Genomic DNA, 16,226 nt, shown 5'->3' with positions numbered 1-16,226 from the left:
TGTCCTTGGTTTGCTGATTGGTGAGGTCAACGTTAGAGCCTATTTTATGCAATGGGAGGACAGTGATGTCTGATCAAAAGCCGGCAACACGTTTGAGATCAGGCTCATTGGGGGAAGGTGAGGAGATGGAGATTAAATGCTAGATACTTCAGCAAAATTTTATAAAGTCCTGGCAGACATATTAGTCTGGCAGACGTATAAGTACCGAAACTCCAAAAATTGATGAATAATATTAGACAAGATGGGAAAGTGCCAAATACATGGAAGGAAGCAGTTGTTTCATTGATACCTAAGGAAGACAGAGATACCACGAGTGTTAAAAATTATAGAGTGATTTCACTGCTTAACAATGATTATAAAATCTTTGCTAGGATACTAGCAGAATGACTCAAACAGCACTTAAATACCTTTATTCAAAAGGAGCAAGCAGGTTTTCTCCCCAGAAGGCAAATAAAAGATAACATCAGAACAGTAATAGGCATTGTAGAATATTATGAAAAGCATCCAGAAAAAGAGGTAGCATTATTTTTTGCTGATGCAGAGAAAGCTTTTGACAATCTTAATCTACCAAGAATTATGTTTCTTTTTCAAACAATTCCAATAGTGAAAGATAACAAACAATTTAATCATTGGCAAAAAAAGATTTCAGAATTTGTATGGGCGGGAAAAAAGCCAAGAATTAAAATGAAAATTCTGACGGATGCGAAAGAAAGGGGTGGCTTCCAGCTGCCTGATTTTAAGTTATATTATGATGCAGTTTGTTTGGTATGGATTAAGGACTGGATAACCCTGCTCAACAGGAATATTGGCATTAGAAAGCCATAGGAATGTTTTTGGTTGGCATGCTTATATGTATTATGGGAAGTAGAAGATGGATGGACTTTTCTCACATCATTACATAAGAAGAAACCTGTTGAATACTTGGGAAAAATATACTAAATATGGTGATGAGAGAAAGCCATTATGGATTGTGCCAACTGAAGTCATAAAGTTGTCTTCAGATCCACAGGAAGATAAATGGTTATCATATAAACAACTGCTAAAAATACAGGGAGGCAAGGTGGAACTAAAGCCAGCAGAAGAATTGCAGGACAAACTTAATTGGTACCAATTACAACAAATTAAAAGCTTGGTGGAGCAAGATATTAGAAATACAGGAATAAGATAAGAGCAAACAGAACTGGAAAAAGTGCTGTTGGGTGAGAATGAAAAATTGATTTCAAAAGTTTATAAGTTACTAATGAAATGGTCTACAGAAGATGAAGTGGTGAAAACTCAAATGATAAAATGGGCAATAAATATGAACAAAGAAATACAAATGGAGACATGGGAACACCTATGGAAGAACTCTATGAAAATATTGACGTGTTATAACATAAAAGATAACTGTTTCAAAATATTGTACAGATGGTATATGACACCTAAGAAATTAGCAAAAATGAATAATCAAATATCAGATAGGTGTTGGAAGTGTAAAAAACATGAAGGTTCTTTCTACCATATGTGGTGGACTTACGATAAAGCGAAACATTTTTGGCAAATGATTCAACAAGAGACCTCTAAAATTTTGGGTTATGACATCAAGAGAGCACCAGATATCTTTCTGGTGGGATTACAAATGGAAAGTTTTTCAAAACAAGAAAGGACGTTGTTGTGGTACTTGCTTTCAGCTGCAAGGACATTATATGTGCAAATGTGGAAGCAAGATAAAGTACCAGAGAAATGGGACTGGATCTTAAAAGTGTTACACTGGAGTGAAATGGATAAACTTACTAGAATATTAAAAGACTGCAACTCAGAAAAATTTAAGGATGATTGGAAGAAATTTCAAAAATATGTTGAAAAACAATGGAAAGTCAAGAGACACTTAGTGGTTTTTGATAATATTATCTGAACTTTTAAGGGGAAGATAAAGTGGTAAACATGGATTTCTGATCTGATATGTAACTTAGTAGAGGTTAGATATGTAACTTAGTAGAGGATTACTGAAGGAGGATAGGGAAATGGCTGAGAAGCTAAATGAATTTTTTGCCTCCGTCTTCACTGTGGAAGACGAGAACTTTTTGCCCGCCCCAGAACCACTAATTTTGGAAGGGGTGTTGAAAGACCTGAGTCAGATTGAGGTGACAAAAGAGGAGGTCCTACAACTGATAGACAAATTAAAAACTAATAAGTCACCGGGTCCGGATGGCATACATCCGAGAGTTCTGAAAGAACTCAAAGTTGAACTTGTGGAGCTTCTAACAAAAATCTGTAATCTTTCATTGAAATCTGCCTCCGTTCCTGAGGACTGGAAGGTAGCAAATGTCACCCCCATCTTTAAAAAAGGTTCCAGAAGAGATCCGGGAAATTACAGGCCAGTCAGTCTGACTTCAATACCGGGAAAGTTGGTAGAAACCATTATCAAGGACAGAATGAGTAGGCACATTGATGAACACGGGTTATTGAGGAAGACTCAGCATGGGTTCTGCAAGGGAAGATCTTGCCTCACTAACCTGTTACATTTCTTTGAGGGGGTGAACAAACATGTGGACAAAGGAGACCCGATAGATGTTGTTTACCTTGACTTCCAGAAAGCTTTTGATAAAGTTCCTCATCAAAGGCTCCTTAGAAAACTTGAAAGTCATGGAGTAAAAGGACAGGTCCTCTTGTGGATCAAAAACTGGCTTAGTAATAGGAAGCAGAGAGTCAGTATAAATGGGCAGTCTTCGCAGTGGAGGACGGTAAGCAGTGGGGTGCCGCAGGGTTCGGTACTGGGTCCCATGCTCTTTAACTTGTTTATAAATGATTTAGAGTTGGGAGTGAGCAGTGAAGTGGCCAAGTTCGCGGATGACACTAAATTGTTCAGGGTGGTGAGAACCAGAGAGGATTGTGAGGAACTCCAAAGGGATCTGTTGAGGCTGGGTGAGTGGGCGTCAACGTGGCAGATGCGGTTCAATGTGGCCAAGTGCAAAGTAATGCACATTGGGGCCAAGAATCCCAGCTACAAATACAAGTTGATGGGGTGTGAACTGGCAGAGACGGACCAAGAGAGAGATCTTGGGGTCGTGGTAGATAACTCACTGAAAATGTCAAGACAGTGTGCGTCTGCAATAAAAAAGGCCAACGCCATGCTGGGAATTATTAGGAAGGGAATTGAAAACAAATCAGCCAGTATCATAATGCCCCTGTATAAATCGATGGTACGGTCTCATTTGGAGTACTGTGTGCAGTTCTGGTCGCCGCACCTCAAAAAGGATATTATAGCATTGGAGAAAGTCCAGAGAAGGGCAACTAGAATGATTAAAGGGCTGGAGCACTTTTCCTATGAAGAAAGGTTGAAACGCTTGGGACTCTTTAGCTTGGAGAAACGTCGACTGCGGGGTGACATGATAGAGGTTTACAAGATAATGCATGGGATGGAGAAAGTAGAGAAAGAAGTACTTTTCTCCCTTTCTCACAATACAAGAACTCGTGGGCATTCCACGAAATTACTGAGCAGAAAGGTTAAAACGGATAAAAGGAAGTACTTCTTCACCCAAAGGGTGATTAACATGTGGAATTCACTGCCACAGGAGGTGGTGGCGGCCACAAGTATAGCCACCTTCAAGAGGGGTTTAGATAAAAATATGGAGCACAGGTCCATCAGTGGCTATTAGCCACAGTGTATGTGTATATAAAATTTTTTGCCACTGTGTGACACAGAGTGTTGGACTTGATGGGCCATTGGCCTGATCCAACATGGCTTCTCTTATGTTCTTATGAGATAAATATAGGGTTAATTTTAATAATAATCAATACATAGTCTTGGTTCATTTTGTATTAAGGTAAACAGGAAGAGAAGATTCTATAAGCGTGAATTTTACCTTTTTTAAAAATTATTTTAAGCACCGGCGGAGGTCAAGAAATAGAGGGCTGGGGGGAGGTGGAAATTTTCTAATGTATTGGTCAATATTTTGAAATTAAGGTTTCATAAATGTCTTTCAATATGTTGCAAAAATAATAAAATTGGTTTAACACAAAGAAACAGGATTGTAAGCCACTGAGACACCTTCAAGTAGTAATTCTATTGTTCAGTCACACAGTCAAGTCTGACTCTTTGCGATCCCATGGATCAAGTCATACCAGGTCCTCCTGTCTTTTACCATCCTTCAAAGTCCACTTAAATTCATGTTAGCTCCATCAGTAACGCTGTCCAGCCATCATCTTTTGCCATCCCCTTCTTCTTTTGCCTTCTGTCTTTCCCAGCACCAGGGTCTTCTCCAGGGAGTGCTCCCTTCTCATTTGGTGGCCAAAGTATTTGAGCTTCAGCTTCTGATCTTCCAGGGAACAGTCTGGTTTGATTTCCCTTAGGACTGACTCATTTGATCTTCTTGCAGTCCAAGGGACTCTCAAGATTCTTCTCCAGTGCCACAGCGCAAAAGCATCTATTCTTCTGCACTCAGCCTTCCTTATGGTCCACTTCTCACAGCCAAACATTACTACTGGGCATACCATCACTTTGATTATATGGACTTTTGTTGGCAGGGTGATGTCTCTACTTTTTATTATACTGCCTAGGTTCGCCATAGTTGTCCTCCCAAGGAGCAAACTTCTTTTAATTTCATGGCTACAGTCACCATCTGCAGTGATCTTGGATCCCAGGAATGTGAAGTCTGTCACTGCTTCCATGCCTTCCCCTTCTATTTGCCAAGGAGTGATGGGGCCGGATGCCATGTTTTAGTTTTTTTGATGTTGAGTTTCAAGCCTATTTTTGTGCTCTCCTCTTTCACCCTCAACAAGGGATTATTTAGATCCTCTTCACTTTCTGCCATTAGAGTGGTGTCATTTGCATATCTGAGATGGTTCATGTTTTTTCTGGCAATCTTAATTCTGGTTTGTGATTCATCCCACATTCCGCATGATGTACTCTGCATATAAATTAAATAAGCAGGGTGACAATATACATCCTTGTCAAACTCCTTTTCCTATTCTAAACCAATCAGTTGTTCCATATCCTGTTCTAGCAGTTGCTTCTTGACCCTTATACAGGTTTCTCAGGAAACGTTCTCTTTAAGAACTTGCCACATTTTGTTGTAATCCACACAATCAAATGCTTTAGCGTAGTCAATGAAGCAGAAATAGATATTTTTTTCTGGTACTCCTGTGCTTTCTTCATAATTGTTGGCAATTTGATCTCTAGTTCCTCTATCTCTCTGAAACCCAGCTTGTACTTCTGGTAGTTCTCGATCCACATACTGCAGGGCCAGGGCCAGCTCACCCACTAGGCAAACTAGGTGGTTGCCTAGGGTGCTGGGGGAGGGGCACTGAATTGGGCTCCCCCCTCTTGGTGCTCAAGACAAACATCTAAATTTGCCTCCCCCCCCCACTGCTGCTGCCACTGCCAGCCCCCCTCCCTTCCTCCGTGCCACACTCCACCTGCTCCCCCATGCAATCAGAGGAGCGCACCATGACGAGGATCGGCTCTACCAGCTTCTTTGAAGAGAGAGCTGGAGGAGGCCTCACTTCCGGGGGGAGAAGCCTCCTCCAGCGCTCTCTCTTCAAAGAACACTCTGATGCTGGCTGCCTCGAAGCCAGTAGGGCCGCTCCTCGTTGCAGCACTCTCCTCTGATTGTGTGTGGGGGGGCAATGGAATGAGGCACTGTGGAGGGAGGGTGGGAGGTGGCGGCAGGGGGGCGGCGGGCAGGGTGCCTGCCTGGGGCACCATGTGCCCTAGGGCAGGATATAAATTCAATCTCTTCTCTTCATTAGGGTTGCCGGGTCCCCTCACTGTTGTGGCAAGGGGATTTTGGTGGTGTTCTGGGGTTTGAGGGATGTTGCACTCAATGTCCCCAATGCGATGATGTCAGCTGGAAATGGCATCATCACATCAGTGACATCACATGCAACACTGGTTTTTGGGCAAAACTCTATGGGGGTTTTGCCTTCAAACCATAGAGTTGACCAAAAAAAAATCCCTGTTTGGGGGTGGGTTTCCCTGCTGGCCAGTTGGCCAGTGGTGGATCAAAACCCCCCAAAGTAGGGGAACCCCCACTGGGACCTGGGGTTGGCAACCGTAATGTACATGTAGAGTTTCTACAAACAAATAGTAATATGAGTCTTTCTAAGATTTCAATTGACTTTGGATATAACTATGCTTAGGATGGCACTGCTACTTACTGAGAGATTTCTATACAAGTATGTTTAAATTTCTGTAGGAATCCTGAAAAAGCAGGGTTACTGATTGTGTGGGAAGAGCTGTACATGAGTACATACATATTCACATAGGTTATATGCATATGTTTCAGTGGACACATTTAGTCTTGAGACAGCTTGTCACTATGATACCTCCCCTCTACACATGTCCATTCATTCTATCTTCTGAGAAAGTCTGAAAATGATATATGTAGACATGTTTAGACTGATATTACAAATTCTCTTTAACCAATTTTAAGTTACCTTGGAGCATAATTGCACACAAAATTTTCAATATTTCTGTGTCGACCCAGTTTACGGCAGAAAACTATAGCACATCCAATCTTATAAGAGGCATCCCAAACAATCTGTGAAAAGAATTATATTGTACAATATAAGGTGCAAGCTGTGCTAATAAGTACCATTTTAAAATTCAGTTTCTCCACAGAGTCCTTCCTTGCACCTATCTAAAGAAATTTTCACTTTGTTACTATTCAGCAGAAAATGTTATATGTTAGATCTACATAAGATAATGTCTGTGATACTAAAATAAGCTTATTTAAAGTAATTATTTACTTTTTTGAGTAATATACTGTATATATATATATTGTAACCAAACCATACAGTTTATAACTACAATGATCTTTTACTGTGTTTCCCCCCCTTTGAGGTGCATTTTGAAAATGTGACTCCATCACCCCTGTAGGCTTGAAGAAACATATACTAAATTTGTACCTGGTCCTGTAGTGTGTTTAAAAAAAAAAAGAGATCTGCACTCTGAAACTAGATCCAGAATTAGGAAGGAATGAAGGTCCTTTTATCTTGTCCCATGCACAATGATTTTTTCCCTTTGAAATTAGAGTTCTTCTTAAAGGGAATAAAATGGAAACAGGGGGAACCTGAAAAGTGACAGGTGCTATGAAAAGAACAGCTTGGGAACTGCTTATTAGCAAGAGTTCCACTGGGGATCATGCCAATAGTCAAGGAATTAACTTTCCCACAATCAAAGGCAGACAAGGATCCCTAAACAGTGATGCTACCTGGAATTTGTGCATATGGGCAAATGCATATTAATTTATTTTCTGGCAGATATTCCACGATCACTCTGGTGCCATCTGCAGTTCAATTTACATAATTCATGACCAGTTAACAGGCAAGTCTGAGCTAATTTCATCAGGAGGGACTGATCTATCAAGTGTCCGTGGCGTTAGTTAAAAGTCTGGTGGGAGAACTCCATCTTACAGGCCCTGTGGAACTGTCCCACAAAGCCCTGATCTCTATGGCAGGCTCATTCCATCAGGTCGGGGCCCAAATGGATTTCTTTTGGGCCAGGGACTACCAGCCAACCTTCATCAGCCAATCTTAAAAGCCCCATGGGACATTTGGAGAGAAGTGGTCCCGCAGGTATGTTGGTCCCTGACCATTCAGGGCCTTAAAGGTTAGAACTGAAATCTTGAACCTGATTCAAAACTCTGTTGGCAGCCAGTGTAGTTCACTGAATATGTGCCCGTAAAAGTGTCATAGGCACGCTGCTGCATTCTGCACCAGCTGTAACTTCTGAGTCATGCACAAGGGTAGGCCCACATAGAACAAATTGCAATAGTCTAATCTGGAAGTGACTGTTGCATGGTTCACTGTAGTCAAGTCACAGGAGGAAAGGTAGGGAACCAGCTGCCAGACCTGCCAAAGATGGGAAAAGGCTGATTTGGCAGCCGTTGTGACCTGGGCCTCCATAGACAAGGTGACATCCAACATCACACCCAGGCTCTGGACCTTGGATGCAGGCACCAAGGGTACCCCACCAAAGGCCAGGTTTGCCCTCCCAAGTCTCCGTGACTCAGGTACAGAAGAAGAAGAAGATATTGGATTTATATCCCACCCTCCACTCTGAAGAGTCTCAGAGCAGCTCACAATCCCCTTTACCTTCCTTCCCCACAACAGACACCCTGTGAGGAGGGTGGGGCTGAGAGGGCTCTCACAGCAGCTGCCCTTTCAAGGACAACCCCTACCAGAGCTATGACTGACCCAAGGCCATGCCAACAGGTGCAAGTGGAGGAGTGGGGAATCAAACCCGGTTCTCCCAGATAAGAGTCCGCACACTTAACCACTACACCAAACTGGCTCTCCTACAGGACCTCTGTTTTCGATGGATAGCTGCTTTATGTATTTGGTGACCAGAAGGCTTATGCTGTGGCCTGGATAGCCCAGAATAGCTTGATCTTGTCAGATATCAGAAGCTAAGCAGGGATAGGCCTGGCTAGTATTTGGATGGGAGGCCTCCAAGGAACTCTAAGATTGTGACAACAGAGCCAGGCAATGGCAAACCACCTCTGAACATCTCTTGCCTATGGGGTTGCTGTAAATCAGCTGTGACTTGACAGCATTTTCCACCACCAGAAGGATCCCAGTTCTTGATGCTTTACTGTCAGATTTGAAGACTGAGCAGAGAAGAATTTTACCTGAATATAATGACTACATTTGCCTTTACATGTATTGTTGTGGTATTGGTAGAAAGCAACTTCTGAGTACCATGACCTAATTAAATGAGTTGGATCAAAAGGTTTTCTTCCAGCATTTGTAATCCGTATATTTTCTCCAAGGCGCTTCAATTTAGGATCAGGGTGACCACTTCCATTGTGCTCTATAAAATAGTTTCGTATAAAAATGCATCTCTTTCCCCATGCTCTAGCTGTTCTAGCTAAAGCTACATCCCAGGTCTGCAAAATATAATGTACAACCTTTAATCACAACATTGTTATCTTCCAGTCTCTAAATTATGCATATAAAAACACAGGTGTTTTTCCCAAGGAAGTGAAATATTCATTAAAATATTTGTTTTGCCTCAAGGTAATTTATTTATCTTGTGTACTTTAAAAACTTGGCTTCCCTAATAAGAGATTGTTAATTTCTAAAAAGAAGCAAAATGGGGTTTTTTTAAATTAGGTCTATAAATATGTTTTCTCAAATATATATATATGTCCATATATGACTTTATGTGACTTTATGAAAATAGACAGTTGGTGTTCTCGCACAGTAAACAAAATGGTTTTCAGCGGTTTCTGTTTACTGCACAAAAACGCCTATGCTTGCTGCAACCCCAGAGCAGATAGTGGGAAATCAGAAGGGAGCCGCGCTGCAAAGACAAACGTGAGAACAGCGTAAGGTGAATGCGAAATCGGTCAGTGTGAGCAAATGCATGGACTCTTAATCTTTTTGAAGCACCTCTGTAAATTATCTTCCAGGCTATAAAGATAATGGTGAAAGATCAATAGCTTAAGAGCCTAGATTAAAAAGAATGTTTTGGACAAATGCCTAAAAGAGAGTAGGGAAGGTGCCAGGGGAGCCTCAAGGAGGAGGGCATACTTCAAATAAGGTGCCACTGCTGAAAAAGCCCTATCTCTGGTCACCATCCACCATACCACTGAATTGGGGATTGCTGGGTTTGGAGTTGTCCACCATGTTGTGGTGGTCTTTACCAAAGGCAATTGGGGCCGCTGTCACAGACCCTGTGCTAGGCCCCCTGAGGAGTAGAAAGAGCAGGCTACTGCCACCACTTGGGCCCAAGGTGGTCCCTATAGGGAGTGGGGTGGGCAAAGCTGTGGGGCAGCAGAGGGTGGCAGTGATTCTGGGACTCAGTCCTGGACTTTTGCTCAGGGCTGCAGAATCACTAAGGCTACCATTGCATGTATGTGGAAATATGTCTCCATGGAACATACACTAGGATCAAGTTTGGGTTACACTGGCCCACTTTCTTTTCACCAGCCCCTTCCCACCCCAAGCAAAATTCCACCCTCTCTGCCACCTCTCAGTCTTATCTCTGTTCCCAGTGCACACCATGTACAGCATGTTGGAAGCTGCTGGCTTGACTTCAGAGCGGTGCTTGTTGTGTGCATCGACACACTGCTTGATAAAGGTTTGGTTGGTAATTTGGGGATACTTTACTGGCTGAAACTTGGTCCACCCATTCACATCTCTCATCAGCCACAGCATGGTCCACAGCCAGCCCCTCATCTTGGTACCAGCACCCTGACACGAATATGCCAGACTCTTACATGTGCAAAACAACACTTGCATTTGCCAACTGTCGCCCTCCAACAGTCTAGTTAGAATCTCCCCACCCCCTGTGTTCTAGAATGCACCTCTCTGGGTTTCCCTTGGCTTTTCTCCAATCTTTCCCAAACTCACTTTGAGAAAGATCACAGCAAAGTCTGGATGGCTGTGATGTGGGTGAGAAATGTCTGGTTTTTCTGATCCTGCCCATGCAGCAGCTATTTTCCCTCCCACCGCAGCCCTTCATCCCCATACCACTGGGGAGCCCTTTAAAAAAAAAAAAAAATGGCAATTGAATGTCTTTGTATTGTTATAGTTGTATAAGTGATTCAATCAAGGAAACCATGGCCCTCAGTTTGCAAGACAATAAGATATTTTGGAGGTCATTAATTCATAGGGTTGCCATAAGTTGAAAGCAATTTAGTTTTAAACAATTTTATTGATAGCATATGGTAACAATATCCATTTGTATTATCTCTATCCCTAACCCATATGATATTTTCTAATCCCCCCTCCCTCCGTTACTAGACTCCTGCTGAAGTTATATACTTAAAGTTCACTTATAAAGGTACCTTTAACTATAACAATCTAGATTCATAGTCTACCTTTTTCTAATACTCATTATTAAAAAATTGTCCAATGTCTTTTTACGTTCCATTCTTTCTCTACATAACCTCTAAATTTCTTCCACTCCCTTTTAAACACTTCCAAATCATAGTCTCTTAGAATTCTTGTAAGTTGAAAGCAATTTGATGGCATTAATATACATACAACACCTATATAACAATCTCTGTATTGGGTTCTTAGAATTCCCAGCTTTCTTTTTAAGAAAGGAAGGAAGGAAGGAAGGAAGGAAGGAAGGAAGGAAGGAAGGAAGGAAGGAAGGAAGGAAGGAAGGAAGGAAGGAAGGAAGGAAGAAAGAAAGAAAGAAAGAAAGAAAGAAAGAAAGAAAGGAAGGAAGGAAGGAAGGAAGGAAGGAAGGAAGGAAGGAAGGAAGGAAGGAAGGAAGAAAGAAAGAAAGAAAGAAAGAAAGAAAGAAAGAAAGAAAGAAAGAAAGAAAGAAAGAAAGAAAGAAAGAAAGAAAGAAAGAAAGAAAGAAAGAAAGAAAGAAAGGTTATACCATGGTACAAAGAACTGCCTTAGTCGTGCTCTAAATATTATGACAGTGTCTTTAAAAAAGATTATTTATTTCTTGTGGATTGGTTACACAGAACTCTGCATTGCATTGTTTGTCATTATTCGCCTACTACAGGGGTGGCCAACAGTAGCTCTCCAGATGTTTTTTGCCTACAACTCCCATCAGCCCCAGCCATTGGCCATGCTGTCTGGGGCTGATAAAAGTTGTAGTCAAAAACATCTGGAGAGTTACCATTGGCCACCCCTGGCCTACTACATTCAAGTGGGTTCACTGATGAAGGTGACCAGAATGAGACATTGTACTGAGGAATTCTTGTGTGAACTTTGATGAATCAACTTTGATATACTGTGAACCTTATTGAACTGGACCTTGATGAATTGTGACCTTGTGAATGAATTTGTGTATTCTGATTTTGGCTTTGTACATGTATTTAAATTATGTATTAACACACTATGATGCATAGATTTCATTATATCAATTATTCATTATAGATTTCATTATATCAATTATTGTCATAATTTCGTGCTATTCCATTTTTGCTTTTCTTGTCATGTGCATTTTTGTATACTGTAATTCTACTTGAACTTTCCAACTGTGTTTTGTACCTGTGGTGGACTAGTGGGCTGTGTCTGCTGGTGGGCCCTGGCTCTGCCAATCCCTCCTGGGATTTTGAACCTGAAGGGGCTGTTCCATTGTACTTCCTCTGGGTATAGCTGCCACCATTGTACCTGTCTTGGGCTCATTAGGTGGGACAGCCTCCCTCCAGTGTCACTAGGAACCCACTTCAGAGCTTCCCAGGATCTTTGGAGCTTCTCTGGAGAGTTGGCAACTGGCCATTTTGCCACTTTTCCTATGGTTTTCCTGCCCCACTCCTAGCATTCCAAGTGGTTGGGGGAACTATGTGGTACAGAGGGATTCAATCATCATATGTATTTATATATATGTATTGCTCACAGACCATTTGGTCATAAGCAAATGCAACAAAATACAAAATTCATTTTACAAATTTTGCAAAATAAGCGTTTGGAATCAGCAACGTGCACAATATAAGACATAATTTCCCATTTTCTTAAAATCCCCCTCTTGTCTCTTAAATCTAAACACTCCCAGAAGAAATTTTACAACTGAGACTGTGATGGCTAGTTCAAAGCCACCAAGCAAGAGCTGGAGCTTATTTGCCACAGGCAGATCAATATCAATAATTAATGGGTCAATAAACTGTTTTCTTAAATAGTTATACCTTTGGCAAACAAAAAACACACGTTCTACAGTTTCAACAGAGCCAGATCTACAGCCACATAATCTCTCAGAATAGGGCTTTCTCTTGTAACACCCACTAAGAATAGCAGTAGGCAGCAAATTAAACCTGGCTAAAAAGAAGGCTCTTCTGTAGGCTGGGATGGTCTGAAAATTTATATAGGGACACTAGGACTTCGAATATGTGAAGCCAAAGCAGGCAGGAGAGCACATGCGGCGAGCATGGAAAATAGTGCTGTTTAAGTCCCACTGAAACAACCTTTTTTTCATCGAGCTTTGGAATAAGACAAAGTCAACAAGAAAGCATTATCCAATCCCAAGGTCTGAAGTTAAGAATCTGCAAATCTGAACCAAGGGTTAACAAATGAGTCTCTTTGTGATACAGATAAGAGACTGTCTGTAGGGAGGGCCAGGAGAGATTTTAACCAATATCCAAAGATTGCAGCCCATGCTTTAGCCTCCAAAAATTGAATCCCCAACTCAGCTCTAATGGCAATCTCTGCTATACAGTAGGGGGCAGCCAAGAGTTTTCTAAGGAAATAATGCAAAACAATACCTAAACGCTCATTTGCTGAGTCAGCCCATAAGGGAGCTTCGTACAGAAACTGAGTGGCCACTTTAGCATCAAAAAGTTTGATTGCAGAGGGGACATATTGTCCACTTCTGGAAAAAAAGAAGCGCAGGATTCCCTTGATCGTTCTCAGAGCTTTCTCTTTCATAAGGTCTATGATTCTTCCAACTAAGGTTAGATTGGAATTTCAGACCCAAATAATTATAACTGGTTGCTTGTTGGATCTTCCTCCCATTTAAGTACCACACGTGAAATGAATAGATTTTTTTTTTGTAAAAACTACTTAGATTTATTATAATTGATGGTTAAGCCTTCATTACTGCAGTAGTTTCCAAATGCTGACAGTAAATGATGCATGCTCACTAGAGAGCGGGCAATCAACAGAGTGCCATCAGCATACATAAGTGTGGCAATTGGAAGATTGCTATGATGGACTGCGCCCTGGAGACGAGATCTGCTGGATGAGCCTGGATGACCCCAGGGTTGGCAGCCACAGACGAGAGACACTGCTGGTTCGGCTTAGCCACGCTGTGGAGGAACAACGCAACCACGACATTCCGTTGGAACATACCTGACCTTCTGTTGGAGAACGCCGGTATTGGCTCCTATTGGGTCTTGCCAGCTAGTGCTGGAAGCCGATGAGGCCCCAGAGGTGGAGGTAGAGTGCGGGGTGTCTGGGGTGCAGTGGCACCCTGGTGGGATGCGTGGGGCACAGTGACAGCACAGAATGTACCTCAAAGGCAAGATCCATCGGACGAATCCTTACAAGATTAGCACCAGCTGCTGCTGCTATTTACTTGACGTTGACTTTATCCTGCACTGTGACTGTACTTTATCCATCTGTTTGCACTTTAAAGGAAGTTTGTTACTTATTTTGTTTGGCCCTATGGGAGCATTAGATTTATTTAGCGCTAATTGATTATATCTGATTGCGCTGTTTATTTATTTAGAATTAGGGGAGGATTATAATTAATTAGTGGTGTTAGATTTCTTTAAATTGAACCATTTAATTGCTACTGTTTTTTAATTTGGTTTTGTTAATTAATTGGAGTGATTAATTTGGGAGGGTGGTGTTATTGGGCTTTAGGGGAGGGTTGGGGGAGCCAATTTGCAATTAATTGGCTAAGATAATGAGTTGGTAGTTGGGATCAATTTAATTGTTGGAATTTAATTTAGTTAAACTAGGGAGACTTAGGAATCAATGATTGAGGACGTGTAGAGTGAATAGAATACATATAGATTAGATTAGATTAGTGCTGGGCATATGCTAGCTGGACCATCTTGCCCAATAACACTGTGTGGGGAGGACTATGGCTGGGTCAGGGATTCCGATCATATGGGGGCGGGGAAGATATGGTGGTGGGCCCAAGTCTTTGTGCTTTGGAAAAGGCCGGAGATGTAGAAATGCTTGGACCTCTTCCTACCTGCATCCCATTCCAAGGCATGTCAGTTGTGGGGCTAGGACAGATTACTCGGCTCTGACATTGGTGTTGATCAATGCCAGATCTATCAATAACAAGATCTATACTCTGCAGGATTACTTTGTAGAGCAACAGATAGATCTGGCATGTGTGACCAAGACCTGAGTGCGGGACAGTGAAACTGTAGACTTGAACCAACTTGCTCCACCTGGGTTCTCAGTCCTCCACCAATCTCGGTTGACCGGGTAGCAGGAGGTGCAATGCTCATTCGTGACTCTTATTTTTCAGGACACTCCCTGCCCCAAACATAACTGGCATTGAATGTGTCAGTCTGGTGTGGGAGGCTGAGGAGAGTTTGGCTATCTGGGTGGTGTACCGGCTGCCTAACACCCCCCCGGAGAGCCTGCCTGCCCTGCTGGACAGGGTATAGGCCTGGGCATTGGACTTCCCCAGGTTATTGGTCCTGGGGATTTCAATGTCCACGTTGATGATGCGGCGTCCGCACAGGTGCAGGACCTAGTGTCTTCCATGGAGACACTGGGACTCAGTCAGATTATATCGACCCCCACTCACCAGGCTGGTCACACGCTGGACTTGATTTTTGGGGTCGGGATAACACCTGATCTGATAGCTGCTGCTCCAGTTCCATGGTCAGATCATTATGCCCTGAAAGTCCAATTTGACTTGCATCCCTCCTCCTGTTTAGGCGGCAGGCAGACTTATGCTCGCCCGTGGAGCCAATTGGACCCAGAGTGGCTTCAAGAAGCTCTGTGGGCTCCTATGCTCCCTGGTGGGTTGCTAGATGGGCTAGTAGAGGATTGGTATTCCCAGTTCTCTGAGGCCATCAACGGCATTGCCCCCGGCGCCCTCTTTGTCGCCATACCAAATCAGCTCCATGGTACACCCTGGAGTTGAAGAGGATGAAACGGCAACTTAGACGGCTAGTGGCAGAGATCTTATGACGAGGAGTCTAGAACTTCTTATAGAGCGTTTATGAAGGCCTATGAGAAGGCAGTGAAGTCTGCTAAGAAGGAATTCTATGTGGCCTCCATTGTGTCGGCAAAGTTGCGCCCGGCCCAATTATTTAGGACAATTCGATCACTGACTACAGTGCCAACAGGCAATCTAAAAACTAGATAACTGGATATTGGCTGTGAGGCTTTTGTGACTTATTTCACAGATAAGGTCTTGACTCTCTGTCAAAACCTCCCGGCCACAGTTGATGCAGTACGGGAACTGGAAGCCCACTGCCTGTCTTTGGGTCCCACACTGGACCACTTTAGTCATCTTACTCAGGAAGATGTGGACAGGATCTTGGCTGCAGTGAAGCCGACCACTTGCCCGCTGGACCCATGTCCATCCTGGCTTATTAAGGCAGGTAGCGAGGGTATCCAGGGCTCTTTAGCCGATATTATTAATCTATCCTTGGAAACAGAGACTTTTCCAACTAAACTTAAAGAGGCAGTGGTCTGCCCACTTTTGAAAAAGCCATCTGTGGACCCGATGGTCCTGGCTGTCAGACTCTGTTCATTGATACTATTGCTGAATGCTGATTACTAACCAGATTGATTAACTCACATATATGCTCACTAAAATATGCTAGTAGAATAGGGGGGGGGGGCAAGTAGGGAATAGC

The 16,226-nt window shown here is 42.6% G+C and overlaps 1 protein-coding gene across 1 annotated transcript; it reads right to left on the bottom strand.

Annotated features, from left to right (window-relative positions):
- Window positions 1–279: 279 nt before the first annotated feature.
- Window positions 280–10,164, bottom strand: LOC132575719 (glioma pathogenesis-related protein 1-like). The gene is made up of 4 exons (XM_060244412.1): window positions 9,988–10,164; window positions 8,613–8,870; window positions 6,418–6,521; window positions 280–289 (listed from the first exon to the last, which is right to left on the bottom strand). Exons 1-4 carry the CDS (start codon window positions 10,162–10,164, stop codon window positions 280–282), a joined length of 549 nt encoding a protein of 182 aa, XP_060100395.1.
- Between the last annotated feature and the right edge of the window lie 6,062 nt (window positions 10,165–16,226).

The sequence above is a fragment of the Heteronotia binoei genome, chromosome 8, assembly GCF_032191835.1.
Source record: "Heteronotia binoei isolate CCM8104 ecotype False Entrance Well chromosome 8, APGP_CSIRO_Hbin_v1, whole genome shotgun sequence".
Classification (NCBI taxonomy): Eukaryota; Metazoa; Chordata; class Lepidosauria; order Squamata; family Gekkonidae; genus Heteronotia; species Heteronotia binoei.
This window is presented reverse-complemented; position numbering and strand designations above follow the sequence as displayed.

Excerpts from the sequence above, each read along its gene's own strand:
- LOC132575719 (XM_060244412.1), bottom strand. The coding sequence starts at position 10,164 with ATGAGGGGCTGGCTGTGGACCATGCTGTGGCTGATGAGAGATGTGAAT. Across the intron at positions 8,871-9,987 it reads CTTCCAACATGCTGTACATG|ACCTGGGATGTAGCTTTAGC; the intron begins GTGTGCACTGGG and ends TATATTTTGCAG. Across the intron at positions 6,522-8,612 it reads AATGTAGTCATTATATTCAG|ATTGTTTGGGATGCCTCTTA; the intron begins GTAAAATTCTTC and ends TTCTTTTCACAG.